The 20680-nt window shown below is 39.7% G+C and overlaps 3 protein-coding genes across 3 annotated transcripts; all 3 read left to right on the forward strand.

Moving 5' to 3' along the window:
• The first annotated feature begins 674 nt into the window (after positions 1-674).
• senp2 (SUMO specific peptidase 2) lies at positions 675-7532 on the forward strand. Its single transcript, XM_053434994.1, has 17 exons — positions 675-1015; positions 1708-1769; positions 1860-1972; positions 2344-2410; positions 2536-2617; positions 2784-2952; positions 3863-3969; positions 4068-4150; positions 4536-4584; positions 4661-4733; positions 4835-4987; positions 5074-5205; positions 5615-5839; positions 6014-6093; positions 6179-6254; positions 6339-6434; positions 6524-7532. The coding sequence occupies exons 1-17, from the start codon at positions 837-839 to the stop codon at positions 6584-6586; spliced, it is 1809 nt and encodes a 602-aa protein (XP_053290969.1). The 5' UTR covers positions 675-836; the 3' UTR covers positions 6587-7532.
• Positions 7533-8146: 614 nt separating this feature from the next.
• LOC128450843 (transformer-2 protein homolog beta) lies at positions 8147-12501 on the forward strand. Its single transcript, XM_053434570.1, has 8 exons — positions 8147-8318; positions 9633-9766; positions 9871-10030; positions 10427-10615; positions 10728-10843; positions 10964-11119; positions 11324-11394; positions 11587-12501. Exons 1-8 carry the CDS (start codon positions 8286-8288, stop codon positions 11595-11597), a joined length of 870 nt encoding a protein of 289 aa, XP_053290545.1. The 5' UTR covers positions 8147-8285; the 3' UTR covers positions 11598-12501.
• Positions 12502-13570: 1069 nt separating this feature from the next.
• LOC128450541 (obg-like ATPase 1) lies at positions 13571-18828 on the forward strand. Its single transcript, XM_053434062.1, has 11 exons — positions 13571-13703; positions 14009-14106; positions 14198-14341; positions 14855-14982; positions 15193-15368; positions 15461-15541; positions 15799-15896; positions 16010-16153; positions 16484-16580; positions 17246-17368; positions 17457-18828. The coding sequence occupies exons 2-11, from the start codon at positions 14009-14011 to the stop codon at positions 17562-17564; spliced, it is 1197 nt and encodes a 398-aa protein (XP_053290037.1). The 5' UTR covers positions 13571-13703; the 3' UTR covers positions 17565-18828.
• The last annotated feature ends 1852 nt before the right edge of the window (positions 18829-20680 follow it).

Here is a 20680-nt window from a genome sequence, read left to right on the forward strand (position 1 = left end):
ATAGTATTCTTAAATCCATATCTACATATGTTTTCTATATGTAGAATGCATGTTTGGATAAATCCCTCAGCCGGTATGAGGTGTCCTGTATAGTCAATGAGGCGCACAGCCAGGTGATGACTTGCTTATTCAAAAATGTGCGGCTCAAGAGGGCTGCCAAGCAGCAATCTGCGTTCTTTAAGGCGCAGATTGCTGCATATTAGTATTAAAGGGAAAACTGACATGTATTCATATTACAGAAGAAATGTGTGTATAATAAGTATATTTTTATGTATTATGTATTATGTCATATATGAATATTACATATTATTTATATATATATATATATATGTAATTAAAGACAAATTTAAATAGCTTTAAAATATCAGAAATGTCTTATACATTTTTGAATTTTTTCGGTTTTGTGTTCCAGATGAATTTTACTATTTGTACAAAACATTTCTTATGTCATGTTTTTGACCATTATTACGCAACAGTGATGAACTGAGCAGCTCCGCAGCAGCCAATCAGAGTCTGGATGTGCCTCTGACGCTATTTACTTCGAAGATCAGGGGTTCGTTAGTTCAGTGACCCCGCACACACCGCTTGTGTCTCCACCCAGCTGCAACGGTGCAACTCCGCCCGCGCGGCTTTCCGTCGACACACAGAACGCTCGCACTACATGAAGCTGTCAGTGACGCACAGCCGCCGCGCGTCCACACAGCGATGCTAATGCTAAGCTAAGATAACGGCGGAGCGGTCTGTGGCGCACATCGTCAGCCTGACGTCCTCTCTGCGGCGAAATAGTCCTGGACCGCGCAGAAGACCTCGGTACACTTTTCTCGTATTTGTCTGGGATGTATGGATGGATAGTTGACGGCATCTCGTCGCTGTTTGAGCCCGCTACGGGGCAAAACCCCACCGAGTGGCCCGGGAGAGGGTACGTTAGCGGGGAGACAGCCACGCGACCCTCCGTCAGAGACGAAGCACAGCGGCAGCAGAGTCACGCCAGAGCGGCTAAACGGAACTACCAGAGGTCGGTGGTTGAAGAAAAGGTTTATTTTTTTACCCCTCTTTGTATTAACGATTAAATTCTACGTGTTAACACTCACCGGCTTCGGGTGCTAATCTATCAAACGTGTATAAACTCTGGTTGGACGTCGAACATCTGAAGTTCTCACGGGGGTCTGACCGAGACTAATTGATTGATTGATTAATGAATTAATAAAGTTGTCTTTAATATCCTGAACATCGCCTGCTGTTGTTGCCAAGTTGTTGTGTTGTTAGCACACTGTTAGCATAACACAACAACTTTCACAGGTGAGCTGAACTTGTCCATATTAACACATAGCTCTTCTTCATATTAGGACTCTCATATGTTAACAATATCACTCTTGAAAATGCAAAGTAGTGAAAGTGTAGATTTGTATAAAAGTGAAATAATCACGTCAACGACATGTTCATCATCATCAAAAACACCCTGGATGATGAAGGCGATTCAACACTTCTCCAAAACAGAGTTGACGACATGAGAGAAACAAGGACTGAACATTATAAACTTCAGAATTATTAATTATATATTATACCACATTAGGTGTAGCCGTGTGTAACTAATGTCCTGGCAACTTGGTCATGATAAACAAGCTGAAGGTGTTGTCACATCTTCATCGATGACATTGAGATATCGTTAGAATCACTGAGGTCTAATCTTGTATTTTTCTGTTACAGTCTTGATGTTGCAGGCAGCGTTTGCCACAGTGACCCTGTAGAGGTGAAAAGACGCAGACGAGGTTTGTTTACAACTAAGAACAATCTCAATATTTATTCCAGAGGTATAAACGGATGAAGAAAGAGTGTTCACTTGTTGTCCTGTGCTTCAGATGTAGTCATCAGCTTTTTGAAGAAGACTGTGGCCGGGGTAGCGGGTTTGCTCAGGCTGCGCAAACCTCTGACGACCAGGCATGAGAAACCCAGACGTTATGAAGACACACAGGTTTGTGATCCACGGATCCACATTTTCTAACCTGACCAGAAAATCCTGAGCATAAAAAACACAAATACAGTTTGAGTACTTCAAAGTTCAGCCCTTCCACATGTGCTGAGAAACACTTCTCTGAATATTCTTTACACAGACGTAAGAGAGCCAACCATTCACCATGTCCATGTAGTTTGCATATATACAAAATAAACCTGCTAAGACCTACGTGGGTGGAGTTGAATTGGGAAGAAGATTGCATTTGAGACACATTCAGCCATACACAGAGTTGTCAAAAGATCAGGAAGTAAGCCCAATTATTGTGTGATGCTCGATTGTTATGTTTGTTTTCTCCATCTTTTATTCTTGTTGTATCGCTGTGCATTCAGCCTGTCACGTTGATGGGGATAGATGAGCTCCACACTTCATGGATGAACACTACTGAGTGGAGAATGGGTAAGTGGAGGCAGCTACTCCTGAAGGAAAATACAGTTTTTTAATGCTTATTTGTCTCATCCATACTCTTATTGTGTTATCCATTCTTAAATCACATTGTAATTTTTGTAATCTTTATTCCACAGATAAACCAGTTGGTGGAATGAATGACAGGGGAGGCAAGAATCCCTTTCAGAGCTCCTCACCTCCTCTAATGAGGAAATACAGGCAAGATGTCCAGTATTTGATATTGTTCTCATTAGTGGCTGCACCAACAACTTTTCATTAATTAATTACTGATTATCCTTGTAGAGCTGCCTTATCGTTAATTATTCCAAAGTGTCACCTTTTGAAGAGCCCCCCTTGCTTATGTGTCAAACCTTTTTGAATCCAGCGGGACGACTGCATGCCTCCCTGACAGAGGGAAGGAAAGAGAGAGGAGAGGCTCCCTTCAGCTGCTGCCGCCGAGGACGACTATGAGGGTGGCAACCACTCTCTCCGACCCAACCTACAGTGGCTTCGGTCACAACCGCTGCTACAAGCCCAGTCTTACTGTGGAAGAGGTGAAATACTGAATTGTTTGTAATAATCATTGTTGTTGTACATATATTTTTTTGTATATTTGAATACTTCTTTGAACATTTTATTTCCTTAATGTCACTAGAGGCAAGATTTCATGTAAATTATAAATTGAAACAAGTCTACTGGCAGCAGAGTGGCATAGTTTCCAAATAAAGAGCAAACTCATATTACACAAACACAAATAAGTTAAACCCATAATCCAGGCTAAAAGCATAGTTGGTGCCAAATGCGGAAGGACAGCTGACAAAAAAATCGGTGTGTTTTATTATGTAAATTAATAGGCTTAAAATATCACTGCCCTTTCACTAGTTCACACGTAAGTCTGGTTATAATTACATTTGTGGATTTCATTTAATTAATATGTTACCATTGCATGTTTGGAATTGTAGCTTTATTCATTCAGATGCAACCCTTGCAATGTCAAACAGTCTTTCAAGTGAAAAAAATACAAAAACATGATTCAATGTGTTAAGTCGGCTTAGGAGCTTCTATAAATAGGGATGTCATTAAAAAAAAAAAACTTGATTGGTCAGTAGATGTTCTTTCCTATGTGTTGATATGTAATATCAATCATGACGTGCTGTGGAGCAGGTTAGGTGTTCAGCATACGTTACTCTGCCTATTTTCCCAGTAGGAAGTGAACAACCGTTAGCAAGTAACCTTACTAAGCACAACTCCTGTCTCTTGGCTCAGGTGTCTCTTCTATGGAGTGTAGTTAACTAGCTTCTACTTGCATAATTGCTGTGTAATTAAATTAAACAACTCCTGCTCCTCAGCATCCAGATTGCAATTTTGAGTTTTATATTTACCAAGAGAATCGGCTCAATAGTCGTGCTTTAAGACTCTGTACCAACTGTCTGTGTTAGTTATGTGTTTCTGCTTCGCCTCCAGACCATAAAGCAGAATAATAAGGAGCACTATAGGCGCTTGCTGGAGATGGTGACAGACCAATACAGTAAAAGTCAACCACTGCCTTTCAACCAAACAAAACCACAGGAGTGAGTATTCAAGTTGAGTTTTTGGGAAATTCCAACAAGATCCACTCAACATTTAACTGTTTGACATGAACTGATCCTTTTATCCTTTTGTCTCCCAGTGAGTCGCTGTCACAGAGTGATCACAAACCTGCTGCTTCAGGGAAAACGTTTGAGTCGGTGCCCAGGAGGACGGGATGCACGGGTAAGATACATAGACATTAGGCACCTTCAAAGGAGGTAGAATCTGTAAATGAATCTGTTTTGAGTGAAGCTTATAGTTCTTCTATACAAGTCCCAGGCAGATGTAGTAAAGACAGCAACTCACAATTCTTTTAATTAAATGAATATAAGATGTCATTATGCAATCATGCTGTCATAATTTTCTAAATCCCAAGATGGTGTTTTCAAATTCCTTCTTTTAGCCAAAAATCTATATTTGATTTACTATCACAGAAAATATTGATGCTGCAGATCGTCACACCATCACAACTCCTTAAATTAACAGATCCTTCACACATCTCACAGAAACCATTTGTTTTCATCAGTAAAAATGTTTCGTTGAACTGACATTTGTTTCTGTTATACAGCTGCCCCAAGCATGTTTGCATGGAGAAATCCATCTGCAACTAAGGACAGGTTAGTGTAGTATTTCCTCATATGTTTGTGTGTCGATTAATTTTATTTCTCTAACCTCTGTCTGTATCATCTCCAGGAGGTGTGGCCTGACTTTCAGCAAGTCTTTTAGTGGCAGCTATGAGAACACAGAGCCTGTGAGGAATACAAAGGTAACTATTTCCCTCTATCTGTCATCCAGAGTGTCACAGCACTCGTGCAGTTATAATGGAAACCTAAATGTAACTTGTTATGTCTGGCTGTGTATTGGCAGAAACAGGCTGCAGAGTTGGACCTCTCTGCTGAAGTAGCGACTCGCCTCAGTCTAGTGGACAGAGAGACTCCTGCTGTCAGTCGGCCTGACACACACACTGCATTCACAGCACACGCGAGGCACAGCGATGAAGACATACCCAAGCTGACAAAGGTAAGATTAAATGTTTCAGATACTTGGATTTATTCTCACTGTGTAGCCATAAACTTTATTTAACTGCATTTCTTGTTTTTGTGTAGGAAATGGCAGTGGAGGTGAGCGGTGCGTTGGCTCAGAGCGACCCCAACCTCGTTCTAAGTGCGGCTTTCAAACTTCGCATCACACAGAGAGACCTGGCCACGCTGCAGGAAGGCAGTTGGCTCAATGATGAGGTAACGTCCAGTGAGAATTCCTCAAGAGCTTCTCCCGCTGTTACAAATGTTGACACTCCTCACTGGGTTAGGGGTCGAATCTTTCAGTAAAATATGGAAATCAGAAATCACCAGACATGTTCTGTTTGTGGCTGGAAGCAGCTACTATAGCTAGTTGCTATGAACACAGTTCGTTGCATAACCTGCTTTCTGAAATATGGAATTCCAAATTGCGGTTAATGCAAATGTGATCATTACATAGTGAGTGAGATATATTACTTTATTGTATAAATATGAATTATAAATCAGTAGATCAACCTACTGTTTTGCAAATTGTATTCTCCTGATCAAATTAAAGACAGTCAGTTATGTGACCCATGTCTGCTTTCAACATGTACTATATTTAGCTTCCTCTTTTTCCTCTGCCAAGGTGATGAACTTCTACCTGTCCCTGGTCATGGAGCGGTGTTCTGTCAAAGCAACAGGATTAAGAGTCTACTCGTTTAGCACCTTCTTCTTCCCTAAGCTGCGGGGTGGAGGAGGGGGGCAGGCTGCAGGACACGCTGCCGTGAAGCGCTGGACCAAGGCCGTCGATCTCTTCCTCTACGACCTCATCCTGGTGCCTCTGCATCTGGGTGTCCACTGGGCGTTGGCTGTGAGTCAGAACAACCTTAGTTGACTGTAGATTGATTATGTATTCCTGTTTTATTCCTCACTGAAGATGGTGACTCTTGACACATATCCATCTGTATTCCATCAGTTGTTCATTTGTAAATCAAAAACAATGGTATTAATCCTGTTTTAACGTAACTTCTTACTCTCATTCTAGGTCATTGATTTTAATTCAAAGACAGTGAAGTCATATGACTCAATGGGCCAGAGACATGATGACATCTGCAGTCAATTACTGTGAGTCCCCATTGTGCTTTTAAGATACAGTTATCTGATCAATTTAAGCGTTATTTACGTAATTGACATTGTGCTCATTTTCCAGACTCTATCTTAAAGAGGAGCATAAAGTAAAGAAATGCAGAGAGCTCGACAGTGCCAAATGGACAATAGGAAGTTCAGTAAGTTCAACTGGGATGAATGACGTGATTAAAACAATATGTCCATCACTGTGTGGTTAATTTATAAATTGTTGTTTCCTTTAGGTGATTCCCCAGCAGAAAAATGGCAGTGACTGTGGTGTTTTTGCCTGTAAATATGCTGACTATATCGCAAAAGGAAGGCCTCTCACCTTCAAACAGGTATGAACTGTATATTCACCTAATATCATTGCTTTTCTATAATTCTATTCCTCTAAAACTGAAAGTGTCATCTGCTTCTGTCTCTTCAGTGCCACATGCCGCTGTTCAGGAAGTTAATGATTTGGGAAATCCTCCATCAGAAGCTGCTATAGAGAGTCACAGCAATCTCCTGTCCGTCAACCCCTGAACAACAGAGACTTTAATAATGGATAACAGAAGCACTATCTGTGTACAGTAACCACATGGTGAATGGTGAAGGAAACAAAAAAAGGGCCAAAAAATGGACAGAAATTTAACCCAGTCGGGCAGTTCTGGTCCGTACAAAGGAAACACAAGTCTTAAGAGTCGATCATGTCCCTTCTCCGGTCGGGGATATATAAATGTTTTGTAATCTCTGAGTTGTAATTGGAGACAGTATTAAGTTATTATAAATGTATACAAGCTTTGGCACTACTGACAGAACAGCTTTTTTTTATTGACTTTGGATTGTTAGGTTTAATGGTTAGAAGTAATGCCTGAAGTGCCTTCAGCCCTCTGACACTGAGCTCAACACGCTCTTATTTAGTTTTTTTTGTAAATTACTGAGTCACACATAATTATTTCCGAGTCTGAGGAGCTGGACTCAAAATTTAAATTGTTGTAGTCACTGATATGTTAATGTCATTTGGCTGTTCTCTTCCAGTTGCGATCAACACGGTGGATGACAAATAAATACATTGTTTGTGGAATTACATCTCTGACGTAGAGATAATAAATTATGATACCTCCTTTTTAGACAAATGCATGGTTGAATGCTTGTGATATATATATTTTGCTATTATTTATGACAGCCGAATGAGAGTTTTTTTGGAGTGCGTGTGTATAGTTTGTTTTCCTCCATGAATGAGCATTAATAGTTGGTTGCCCATATTTAAGATAAGGCGCCGTAAGTATGTGAACCTTTTTATGATCAAAATGCAAGAGGCTACTTAAGGCTATTACATTGAGTAACACTAGAGCATACTGCTTAACAAACTACTGTACACACATGCATGTTTGAGATCATGCCATGAAAATGTGATTTCACTTTCCCCCTCTAATAAAGTATTTTTATTTAAATTGGAGTTTGATATTTTACTCGAGGGTTCATGTGGTGGTGGAGGCGGTGGACCAGTGGCAGAAAAATTGGACTATGGGCAGAAAATCAGACTGGATGGTCTCTGGTTCAACTCCACGGAGTGACAACAAAAACATACCTGGATGGACAACACCTGGATCTGTTAAAAAAAAAAGTACAAGAGGATTTTCCCTACCCCACTGTCTAAGTGCCCCTGAGCAAGGCACCCTACTCCCCCATCATATGCCACCCTATGTGTCCTCCTGTGTTCACCAGATGGGTCAAAAGCATAGGATAAATTTCCCCCCATTTGCATGTTGTCTGTCTGTGCATGTGTGTGGGACCAATAAATGTATCTTGTATCTTGGATGGAGCGAGATGTAGACCGAACAGGCTTAACACAGGTCATGCAGCTCTATTTGTTTTTGTGAAATACCAAAACGATACATTTCAAAGATTGAATGTATTAAAGTTTGAATAAAGCAACATTATAAAGTCCAATGTGATGTTAGAAAAACATTTTTTTTCCCTTAAAATTTTTGCGTTTTCGAAAAATGTAAGTGTTCTTAAACGCTTTTATTCTGAAAGTGCAACCGACACAGGAAATCGCCAGCTGTTTTGCTCGGGCAGCCCATCAGCCGCCTCCGATCAGTCTCGTCTATGTCGCGTTAAATCCGTAATTATCACGTAGAATCTGTCGTTAAAGCTGCTTTAAAGCTGAGTTTGACGCATCTTTTGTCAGACAACGTAAAAAAATGAGTGACAACGAGAAAGAGTTCAGGGAGCAGGTGAGAAGAACCCCTTTAAAAAAGAAGACGTTCATCTGATGTTATCTTAGGCAGCTTAGCGGTGCCTGCAGGGCTGATGATGGAAACACACTTAATGTCTTCTGTGTGAGAATGTTCGTAGCTTCATGTGCTAGCAAGCACTGCGTATATAGATAATATAGATTAATACAAGTAGCGTTAATGTGTGTTAACGTTTGCCCAGCTAAAGCATGAGGCCGACAAAGCCCAGCTGCAGGTGTAGCCCACCTCTCTATTACTGACAGATATAACAGAGTTGGTGAATGGTTGTTAAATATCACTAAAATCCATAAAGGCTGCAGCTATTGAATATTTTTCATCATTGGTTAAATTGTATTAATCGATTAATCGAATTGTGGATTTACAATAAATGTCTTAGCTCAAAAGGTTAAAACTCACAAATGTTTTAAAAACCGAAAATGAAATGAAAAAATTTGGGGAAATGAAGCAAATAATTGAGACGAAAGCAAGAAACTACTCTAATAAATAAATTGATCAAATAGTTGATTTGTGTTGCAGCTCTTGAGACTTTGTCAAGCTAACATACAGACATGTATTCATCTGATCTATGTGCTTTTGCAAACGTTTTCTTTGTACCTTTCTGGTTTTCCACAGAAACCAACATCATGCCTTATCCCCCTTGTTTGTTCTTTGTTAAGGTTGAGGTTGGAAGAAAGAAAAAAGGCGGAAGACGAATTCAGATGCGAAGTTGTTGTGTTTGACGCTGATGGTGTTGATGCATGCTAATGTGTTGGATGCTGACAAGAAGCGCTCGAGATCTGTCCCCACTGCTAGTGTTGTAATGGCAGATGATAAGAGGGGGAAGAGGAGGAAAAAAGAAGTCATAATGTCAAAGAGAAGAAAGAAGAAATGAAGGGGTTGTTGTTGAAGTAATGAAGTTAAAGAAGTAATGAAGTTAAGATCAGAAGTTTACCAGGGTATGAGTAACTTCCTAACAATTTGCTTTATTTCATCTCTAAAGCATGCACATTTTATTTCCTCTCTTTATCACAAACATCACTGGTCCATACTTACATATGTTTTAGGCTTAATTTTTGTTCAATCACATTTTCAAGCTAAATCATTAAATTTCTACTTTAAACATTTGTACACATGTAAATCTTTATATAATCAAATTACATTATTTTGTGTAAAACCTGTTAAAAACATAAAAAATATGGTGAACTCCTTCTGAAGTAATCACGTGGAGGGCGAGCGCCACCACCTTCTGACCCCTGATTCCTGTATTTTGACAAACCCTTGGCGGTAGAGTGATTCTGACCTCGGTGTTTCCAGGACTCTCGGCCCGGCTCGAGGAGTGCATCCCCTCGGGGCTCTGCCAAATCCACCAGCCACTCGCCAGCACGCTCCAAAGAGGGCTCCCGGCGATCCAGGTCCAGGTCTGGTTCACGATCCAGATCCAAATCTAGGTAAGACGGGCTTCAGTTGGTTGTGCTGAGTGGATTCTTAAACTACATTTCAGTTATGTATGTGTGTATTGGAAGTAGGTGTGACATCCATGTCTGTTCCCCAGGTCCCGGTCCCACCGAAGCTCACGCAGGCACCACTCCCGCTCTCGATCCCGCTCTCGCAGACGCGGCTCCAGGAGCAGGTCTCGTAGCGGGGAGCACCGTCACCGAAGCAGCCATAGCCGATCCCCCATGTCAAACCGACGCAGACACATCGGTAACCGGGTCTGTAGAGCCTTTCGTATGTGCTCTGTTTGTGAATTTGACCTTTATGATTGGATAACCTTCACAGCACCTGAACTGAGGTGAACTGGTCCAGTGTCTTTATTTGGGAAAATCATGAGTGAAACCCCTTTTGTTGTGCACAGTGAGTCTTTCTGAATTTCACATCCAAAGCCTGAACATTTGAAATGCAAACCATTTAACTTGAACCAAAATCTGTTAAATCATGGAAAATCCACACATCTTGTCAGCTAGCACCTCCAACGTTATTAGAGCACTTGCTATTTTAATGCGCTCTGTGAATTTTCCAGCTTATTGAATTTCATATACAATGCACATGAATTTATGAACAGCTTTTTACACCACGGTATTTTCTCACTCCTTGCTTCTCTGTCACAGACCAACCCAGATCCCAACAGCTGTCTGGGTGTGTTTGGTTTGAGCCTCTACACCACCGAGAGGGACCTGAGGGATGTTTTCTCTAAATATGGCCCCTTGAGTGACGTCAACATCGTGTACGACCAGCAGTCGCGTCGATCGCGAGGCTTTGCCTTCGTCTACTTTGAAAACCGTGAAGACTCCAATGAGGTATGGAGAACGAGATGGGGCAACATTTAATATTTGTGTTGACTCTTTACTTCCCATTTCACAGAAAGTAGGTTTTTTTATTGTAAAAGTCTAATTGTTGGCTTCTTTCCAGGCGAAGGAGCGTGCTAATGGGATGGAGCTCGATGGACGCAGGATCCGAGTGGACTTCTCCATCACAAAACGGGCCCACACCCCCACCCCTGGTATCTACATGGGGCGTCCCACATAGTGAGTGTTTCTCCAACATCATCAGCTTCTTATATTTTTTAGAGGCGAGATATTTTCTGGAAGTTACTGTTCGTGGTATCTTCCAGGCTGCCAGAAAACTATATTCTGTGTGTCTTTCAGTGGTGGAGGTGGAGGTGGTGGAGGTGGCAGCAGCAGCAGTGGTGGTTCGTCGCGGCGCGTCTCCAGGGACTATGACAGGGGCTACGACAGAGGCTATGATAGAGGGTATGACCGGGACTATGATCGCTACGAAGACAGAGAGTACAGATCCTACAGGTAGGTTCTTTGTGGCCCATTTTAACCACTGATAGGACTTTTTCTGTTAATACCTATTCTAACTGAAATTGAGTGAGCCAGATGCCTTTTTAAAATAATTCTCAAAGCCAAATTCAGGTTTCAGAATCTCCTGATTCAAACTAATTGATTAGTTCAGTGATCTTAAGCATGTGGAGCGATGGGATTTGATTTGTCTCTCTCCAGGCGCAGATCTCCATCTCCTTATTACAGCAGGGGGTACCGCTCTCGATCCAGATCCCGGTCCTACTCGCCTCGTAAGTTTAAACCATGTTTCTGTCGTTCAACTGCAGCGATTTGATTACATTGATTTATTTACAATTCTTATAAAAATTCAGATGTTCAACTTTCACACATTAGCTGTCATTGAAACAGATTGTAAGTTATTGGATCCACAAGAACTAACATTTGTTTAATATATCATATCCATTTTGTCATTTTCTTCACAGGTCACTACTGAGCTGCATGAGAAGAGTCGACAGATTTAATTTGATGGCTTGTTTCTTTATATGTTTTTTTTTGTTGTGGTTTATCTACCTGATTATTCATGTTATCGAATACTGGAGTTGCTTTTGTATTAAAGGTGAAATTGAGTTGTCCTGAAATGCAGTCTGTGAGAGAACCACAGCTCTTGTGATGATTTAATCTTGTTGGAAGAAACAATGAAAAATGTGTTTTAATATTTATCATGAGTGAAAATTATGATGCTCCAGATCTGCGTCAAATACTTTGACTTTTCATTCTTATTAAATTTCTGATGTCAGTTTTTAGACATCCATATTGCTAATGAACAAATAGAAAATAAGCAAAGTTTTGGCTTGTTTATGATTGATTGGCTCGAGTCGACAGACTTACCTTCTCACATTGAAAGAATATTCGGGGTAAATTAAATCACAGGTTTTAATTTAATGTTTGTATGTTGCTGATTTTCTTAAGTAGTTTGATCAGTGATGGGTTTTAAACACAAATTGTCTCTCTTTATAGTAGTAAGTACTATTTGGGGATGGTTGTAAATATTTAAAAAAAAAACTATGTTGCTCTGTTTATTTATTGTAGTAACTTGTAATGTGCACTTTGCCCTGTGGATTTAGAGGCTGGGGAGCTTCCAGGGATGAACCATGAAGTCCGATCAAAATATTTGAAATTTTTTTTCCTTGACAAATAAAAATTATTTGTCTGAATTCCCGTATTCAGCATCACTTCATTTTGAAATATCCCGGGAATAGAAACATGTTATGAATCTCATTAAGGTCAGATTATATTTTGCTAGCTGCTATGTACTGTATCTGTAATGCTGTGTGTACGTATCCCAGCAGCACTTTGAGTGAAAGCTGTTTTGGTTGCAATTAAACTTTCATTGTGCCAAGAAAGACTGGATTGTAATCATATGCAGAACTGTGGCCGAACAAGTCAGATAGAAAATATGGATTTTTGCACCTCTCTTCTCTCCCCCTCTTTTCCACCAACCTCTCATCTCTTCCGCACGTGACCGCTCACCTCCACTCTGGTTATATTTCTTGTTAAAGTTGAGTTGGTTCTTTCCACAATCTCCAGACTTTTTTTAATTATTATCTCATCTGTATAATTCATTAGGTTTCCAAGTAACTATGTTAAAAGATCAAATTTATTTGGATTGAATCAACTTAAAATGGCTTCACTTAGGAAAGCGACCAAGCTGCAGACAAGATGGCGGACCTGTGTCCTCCGTAAACGCATGCGCAGCAGACATCTCCGCACTAGACTGGAAACAATGTGATCCTGCAGCGGAAGTTGGTTTTCTGTCGTTTTCATCCACGTTAAATGTCACAAATACTCTGATACGGATTAGTAACACACACACATTTATTAAAATATACTAAGTCTATTCACTAGATATTTATGACACTCAGTACTTTGCATTATGTATCCTCTCATGTATACACTCTACATGTATACTGTGTATTTAGGTGATAGAAAGATAGATAGACCTTATTTTCCAAATACATGCTCAATTTAGTTCCACTGGCTCAGGCCTGGCTTAAAGGTTTACTAAATAACTTAGACATTGGTAAAAGTAATAAATAAGTAAACATGCTATATACGAGCAAAGAAGTATAAACAGAAATATAATAGAAATGATTTATACAATTGAAACCGAATATACATGAAACACAGTGCACATCCGCCATTGAATGAGTATTAAATGGTTAATAAATGTTGTAAAATATAACGTAATGTATACCTATTATTACACAATACTATTACTATATTACACATGTCGACGCCTAGCAACAGACACGTGGTAAAAAATAACCCCGTAAAAAAAAATATATGTTTCGTTAAGTTCACAAATGTTACAACTCACAATAATAATAATAATGAAACTATAAACATATTAAAATAAAAAACTTTTAACGCAGATGTGACGTGATTCCCCAGGTCACTGGCCGACCAATCAGAGAGCCGTCACCGTCCAAACACTTCCGCTGTGCCACCAGCTCGTCTTTCCAGTGGAGCGGCCGTGTGTGTGCGCTCAGCTCTGAAACCTGAACCACACGTTGTCCACAGGCTCGATACCGACTGAAAGGTACCACATGACCACTGGGTCACACTGATTAACACCCCCCTCTGTTGTTTGTATTTATTTAGAAACACGCACTGGACTCTGTGTTCGCTGAGATATTCTGTCTGAACAGCTCGAACTGGTACCAGTTAGCCACTTGCTAGCGTTAGCATGGTGTGTTTGAATGAGCATATGACTGGACACGTTTTTTAGGGAAGCCACTTACTGATTGAAGAGCTCAGACTGGTGTTGGGATAAATAACATGACGGTGGGGGTGTCATTTCCGTGTGGCTGTCAGGGTGTAACCGAATTCTTGTGACTCCTGCAGATGGCCCCAAAAAAGGGAGAAGCCCCGAAGCAGGCTCCATTAATCGGACGGTTTGGCACATCTTTGAAAATTGGAATCGTGGGATTGCCTAACGTTGGGTACGTCCATGCCACCTGCAGTGGAGATACAGTGAGACACCGAACACACGTCGGGCTGCAGCTGATCATGTTCTCATTTCCTCCTCTACAGGAAGTCCACCTTTTTCAACGTGCTGACCAAAAGCCAAGCTTCTGCAGAGAACTTCCCATTCTGCACGATTGACCCAAACGAGAGCAGAGTACCTGTTCCCGATGAGCGCTACGATTTCCTCTGCCAGTACCACAAACCACTCAGGTGTGTGCAAGGACCAAACCACACTCAACTTTTTAAAAACACATCACTTACACCACACATGCATGGAAATGTGCATCTTAAAGGTTCAGTGTGTAGACTTTAGTGACATCTAGTGGTGAAGTTTCATGTTGCAGCTGAAGTTTCATGTTGCGGCTGAATACCCCTCACCCTGCCGTTCCAAAAATGAAAGTGAACCTGTGGCAGACTTCAGCTGTCATAAAAACTCAAAAGGTTTGTCCAATCTAGGCTACTGTCAAAAACCTGGCAGCCTCTGTAGAGAGGACCCACTCCCGATGTAAATATAAAGTATTTAAACATAAAGGGCTCATTCTAAGGTAAAGAAAACAACAACTGGTACAATTGAAATTATCACACACTAGTGAAAACATCACTAGGATTATTTTATACACAACTTCTGCCAATAAGGTCCCTTTCACCGAACCTTCAAGACTATTATACTATCTCCACATCGCGTCTCTCTTACATGATCTGTTTTTTTTCATGTGTGTGCAGTAAGGTCCCCGCCTTCCTGAATGTTGTGGACATTGCTGGTCTGGTGAAGGGAGCTCACGCGGGACAGGGACTTGGAAATGCCTTTCTCTCCCACATCAGTGCCTGTGACGGGATTTTCCACATGACCCGTGAGTTGTCACTGCTACTGCTGGCTGCAGCTGCTGCGTGGCAGCAACTGAGCAGACTGGACAGGTGTTAGGCGGCAAGTTATAGTCCAGGCTTCACAAGACATGCAGAACGAAAAGGCCGATTTAGTTAATGAGTGGAATTACCTTTAGCCCTCGGATTTCAACATGTGTTAATATTTTGTTTCATCTGTTATTGATTGTGCTTTATAGGTGCGTTTGACGATGAGGACATTATCCACGTGGAGGGCAACGTTGACCCGGTGAGGGACATCGAGATCATCCACGAGGAGCTGCGACTAAAGGATGAGGAAATGATGGATCCAATTCTCGACAAACTGGAGAAAATGGCAATCAGAGGAAGCGACAAGAAACTAAAACCTGAATATGTACGTGAGGAGTGTTGGTGAGATAAGTTGCTGTGCATCTGTCGTCTGTGGTGTAATGTCCCCTCACCTGCTGCTCCTGCTTGTTGCTACAGGACATCATGGTGAAGGTGAAGAACTGGGTGGTGGAAGAGAAGAAAGCCGTCCGATTTTACGGTGAATGGAACGAGAAAGAGGTACTTGTGTGTGTTGTGCTGGTACTTATACAATGTATGGGTCAGTGTAAATGCATTTTTGCCTTTAATGCATCTTGTAATATTTCGTATTTAATATTTAAAAAAAATTATATTTAGCTCTTTTGGACAAATGCTAAAACAATGATTAGACTGATGTCATGATACCAGGACTTTTGTAGTTGGTTTCTCTATATTCAGCTTGTTTTTAAAGGGATGCAAAACTGTTTTTAAACTCAGTTTTTTATGTCTCTACACAGATTGAGGTGTTGAACAAATACCTGTTTCTGACATCGAAGCCCATGATCTACCTGGTGAATCTCTCAGAGAAGGATTACATCAGAAAAAAGAACAAGTGGTATGTTTGGTTTAATTTGCTTTCAGCTTTTGTACGTCCATGCCCCGAACATTATCTGTCCAGACATTTAGCTGTTGAGCATTAAGATGTTTAACTTTTTTCTTCTTTCACAGGTTGGCAAAGATCAAGGAGTGGGTAGATGCTAATGACCCTGGTGCTGTGGTCATTCCCGTCAGTGGAGCTCTGGAATCCAAACTTCTGGACATAGAGGATGAGGAGGAGAAGAAGAAATACTGTGAGGAGCTGAAGACGCAGAGGTGAGACATATAGCTGGAATCCATTTTATCAGGTTCAGCAATGCTTTACATGGCTGATAGTATTCATTGATTTGTTTTTCAAATCCTTTTACAATTACATATTGAGTCTATCAATGATGTGAGATACCTTCCATAATATCCACATCCTAAGGTGATGTGTCTTACAATCAGGAATTTAAAGAGAAATGCCTGCTGACTTTTTCAAATGATAAATAGATAATCAAAGTTGTAGTTAATAATGTTCTGTCCCTGTCAAATTGATTAATTAGTAAAGATCATTTTTTACTTGAACTGTTTCTTCATGGCTCCTCTTTTTAAATGTTTTATTAGTGTTCTGACCAAAATAATAAAGACCGGCTATTCAGCGCTACAGCTGGAATACTTCTTCACAGCGGGGGTGGATGAAGTGCGAGCATGGACCGTCCGGGTGAGTGATTCGATCTAAAAACACCTCTTCATCAGTTTCTTATCACCTTAACTTCTCATGGAATAGCTTGTGATGCATCCCAGACTAAAGACTTTAACTTAATCTTTTATTTATCATTAATGAGCAGATTTTACATAAAATATCAATTAATGTCGGCTAAAGTTCTACTTGTTGACAATAATTAGCACTTAAAATGTGTAGATTTTATACTTGCTAAAGCAATGATTCTATAAACAATCTTACGCTAAATAGTGTGTATAAGTGACCTGAAGGGTAATAACTGAGAGATATACATCTGAGAAAAGGATTTGAAAATGTTCTTCATTTGAGATTAGAAAATGTTAACTAACATAAAGATTACAATTAAAACATGTGGAATTATTCTCGTAGTGTTTTGATTTTTAAGGAATTTTAGCATTTTCAATTACTTTTATCTTCCTTGTTTTTAGAATATGTGCACCAAATTTCTTTTAACTGCATATTTGTTCTTTCTTGAGTGTATTTTGGCCGTTTTGGCTAGTGTACAGAGCTCCATTATCATAGTTGTTGCATGATCTTCATAGGCAGAATATTGCAATAATATTCTGCTATATATCTTATGCGTGTTTGATCAAATACTGAAGGAACAGTGTGTTGAGGTTTTCGATTCTGTCCTGCGTCAACAGAAAGGTTCCAAGGCTCCTCAGGCTGCAGGAAAGATCCACACTGACTTTGAGAAAGGCTTCATCATGGCCGAGGTGATGAAGTTCGTCGACTTCAAAGAGGAGGGCAGTGAAAATGCAGCCAAGGTTTGTATGATAAATGACACAGATGATCATCACTGTTACAGCATAATTGAATGCGCTTTAAATGTGATTAACTCCCTTTCTCTCTCAGAGTGCTGGGAAATACAGACAACTGGGCAGGAACTATGTCGTGGAGGACGGGGACATTATCTTTTTCAAATTCAACACACCCAATGCCCCCAAAGACAAAAAGAAATAAATACGACACATCACCAGAGGGAGAGCTCAGAATACAGTTCAGCACTGTTCTGTCAGGCCTGTGAGGGCTTCACTGTCCGCTGGTTCTCACTCTTCTCTCTTGATCAACACACGTCCTGGTCAGTCAGAAATATTCACTCATCTGACCTCCCAGGCCCGACTTGACCAGAATCTATTAAACATAATTCTTTCAAATAAAATGTCTACGTGTGAGAATGTGAGCAGGTTTTGAAACGGCATCAACGGCACAACCAGTCGCTGACTTTTAACAAGAAGAACAGGAAAGAGTAAGTGTAACTGAAATAAAAGTGATACTTTTTTTTATTTGAAAGGAAATAGTCTAATGGGGAACCTCTAACAGAACTTTAAATTGAGACTCATTCAAGCCACACAACTTAAAGATAGATAAAAGGTTTAATTTGTGTTTTGCTATTTTCGCTTTTTATCTTTAAGAAAATGTTTGACACTTACTGCTGTGATGACTGCTGATGAATTGACGAGCTTTCAGGGTGGTTAATAAACAGTGCTGTGAAGACTTGGTATGTTGTATAGCTTCTGTTGCAGGTGCCTCATCGGAGTTTATGAAAAAAAACAAGTTCTGAATTGTTAATTACTTTAAACATTTAAAAGAAAGTGAGCTTTTCTCACTTCCTTCACGTCTTTACCTTCAGTTGAACTTTCATAGTTTTATACAATCAACACCAAAGTCCAAATACCTGAACTAGACAGTCAATAGTCATGTGACAGCCACACTGGCTGTCACATGACTATTGACTGTTCACTTAAAAAGAAAGAATGAAATCCATCCTGGTGGTCACCTCCAGGCCGGTGCTGTATTCTGAGCGAGAGCTTTATTGTTTTTTTAGAAGCAGGCATCAACAAGGAAGTTGTTATTCACGCTGCTTTTATTGACCTAAGTTTGGCTTGCAAAATAAAGAAAAGAACAAACCGACTCTTCACATTTTGAACTCCACCCTGCGTAACGACACAGTGCTTCATTGGGAATCTGGACGGCTGCAGGAACATCATCCGGATTACGTTTTGCTTTGCCTCTCCTCACTGCCTTCGCTGTGTGAATCGCTTTATTGACCATCCTCTGACCAGACATCCTGCCAAATTGTGGACATGGAAACTCAGCCTTGTTTGTGCTGAGAAGGAGATGTGGCACGGGGCGGATCAAAGAGGTTAACTCAAAGGGAGCAAGGGTCAAATAAATGTCACACATTAATATGCATGTGTCAATAAAAGGAAACAAACCTCTGTCATCGTTTTGTGTGTTTCTAATTCTTGCCTGTGTCCGAAGTTTAACACAACCTAAATAATACAATACTATTGAACTTTATTCAGTGGAAGGCAGATTGGTTTAGGGCAATTAGAAGAAAATAGAGATAAATAAAATGGTTCAGATGGGCATTTAAGAGTTATATTTATATAATTATATTTTTCATGTTTAAGCTCAAGATGGAACAGACTTGTGATGTAATGCCTGGTTCAGGCTCCTGGAATGAATGAATGATCTGTGGAGGTTGGGTGAGCAGTTCTGGAGGTGGAGTCCATGGCCTGCATGAGATGGAACATCCGGAACTGATTGTAAATAAGGTGATGTCATTCAGAGTTTCACTGGAATAATTATAACCTCATAATAAATCAATACAATTATACATTGAATTGATATAGTCTAATTAGGGTATCTCATTTTTTTATGGCTCATTAATAAGCTTTAAGTTGTAGTATAACAATTTAAAGCTAATGTCTTTAAGCGTTCACAGAATGCAAACCCAAGGTCAGAGAAAATTCTATTTATCTGTTATATAATTTATTTGTCTTTTAAAAGTTGAATTCATAATAAATATTGTATCACATGCAATTTTTAAAGAGCATCATCTTATTTGTGTCATTTGAGGGTTGTATTTTAAAGCCATTTCTCGCCTCTCAATTTTGTAGATATCTTAGTTTTAATTTGAAAAACCATTCTGTGTACTTTGATTTGGGGTTAAAATGTGAATTCAATGTTTCTTTTATTATTTTTAAATCTTCTTTTTCCCAAACTAGGTCAGTTTGAATCAGAACATGTTCCTACATTTATTAACACATGTTACCGTTTATAATGTTGCTATGACTTTACCTGAAAGACTTGTCTCCACAATTACTATTAAAAAAGGTTTTTAATGCATCAACTTATTGATTTCAAAGTTCTGTGATCAGTCAAGTGCCTTAAGCTCAAAACAGAGAGGGATTGAACCATTCTGAGGCTTTTAGAAATACTTTCAAACCTTCCAGTTTCTTATTGTGGGTTACACCTTTGGTGTTTCCCTTTGCTTCCATGATCAAAAATCAATGGTGTAACAGCAAAGTCCAACAGCTCCTGACTAACAAATCCTCTGAGATCCTCTCTCAGGGTCGACTTAAGCTACTTGTACCGTCTCACACTGTCGTCACCATGAAGTCACATGTCGCTGTTCTGTGTTTAAACTCTGTTTTATTCTGAGCGTAACTAATCTGGTGTATTAGGTTTTGTCTCTTATGTTGTTTTAAGACTTACTGTTATGCATTCTACCTGTGTCTGTGAATATCGCTTGTGTGATTTAATTGTAGGTTCCTTTTCAAAAATGCCCAGGGACTAATGAGCATTGTCCCTGTAGAATAAACAAATAAATGCTAAATGAAATGATCATTTGAGAGAGTGTTCAGGGGAACAACAAAAGAGAGTAAGGGCTCAGATTTTCATTTTGAATATTAATTGGTGCTTAAATTTAACATGGAGGTAAATTTGAAGTCTGCCAGTATGTAGTGGGACAGTTTTTCATATAACTGTATAACCAAATATATAAACTACAAATCTAGTATATTTCAAATATTAACTAGTGCCTAGATTTTATATGGAGGTAAATTTTACAGGATGGTTTTTCATACTACTGTATAATAACAGTATAATGTGGTGTATTTTCATTTGTGAATATAATGACTTTTAATTAAGTAATACTGAGAGTAATTTTTTTTCTGATTGTTATGTACTTGAAGCTTTTTTAGAAGTTGGTGCTACTTTTTGATCGTAGTATAATGTAGGCCAGCTGACGAACATAAAGTAACACACTTTAACGAGTTATTCCGACAGGA

This window comes from Pleuronectes platessa, chromosome 11 (genome assembly GCF_947347685.1).
Source record: "Pleuronectes platessa chromosome 11, fPlePla1.1, whole genome shotgun sequence".
Lineage (NCBI taxonomy): Eukaryota > Metazoa > Chordata > Actinopteri > Pleuronectiformes > Pleuronectidae > Pleuronectes > Pleuronectes platessa.

What these genes read in the sequence shown, in the direction of transcription:
- senp2 (XM_053434994.1), top strand. Translation starts at nt 837, where the DNA reads ATGTATGGATGGATAGTTGACGGCATCTCGTCGCTGTTTGAGCCCGCT. An exon ending in GGTGAAAAGACGCAGACGAG is followed by an intron (nt 1,770 to 1,859) that starts GTTTGTTTACAA and finishes CCTGTGCTTCAG; the next exon opens with ATGTAGTCATCAGCTTTTTG. An exon ending in GACATCTGCAGTCAATTACT is followed by an intron (nt 6,094 to 6,178) that starts GTGAGTCCCCAT and finishes CTCATTTTCCAG; the next exon opens with ACTCTATCTTAAAGAGGAGC.
- LOC128450843 (XM_053434570.1), top strand. Translation starts at nt 8,286, where the DNA reads ATGAGTGACAACGAGAAAGAGTTCAGGGAGCAG. An exon ending in GCAGACACATCGGTAACCGG is followed by an intron (nt 10,031 to 10,426) that starts GTCTGTAGAGCC and finishes TCTCTGTCACAG; the next exon opens with ACCAACCCAGATCCCAACAG. An exon ending in TACATGGGGCGTCCCACATA is followed by an intron (nt 10,844 to 10,963) that starts GTGAGTGTTTCT and finishes TGTGTCTTTCAG; the next exon opens with TGGTGGAGGTGGAGGTGGTG.
- LOC128450541 (XM_053434062.1), top strand. Translation starts at nt 14,009, where the DNA reads ATGGCCCCAAAAAAGGGAGAAGCCCCGAAGCAGGCTCCATTAATCGGA. An exon ending in AGAAACTAAAACCTGAATAT is followed by an intron (nt 15,369 to 15,460) that starts GTACGTGAGGAG and finishes TTGTTGCTACAG; the next exon opens with GACATCATGGTGAAGGTGAA. An exon ending in GTGAATGGAACGAGAAAGAG is followed by an intron (nt 15,542 to 15,798) that starts GTACTTGTGTGT and finishes GTCTCTACACAG; the next exon opens with ATTGAGGTGTTGAACAAATA.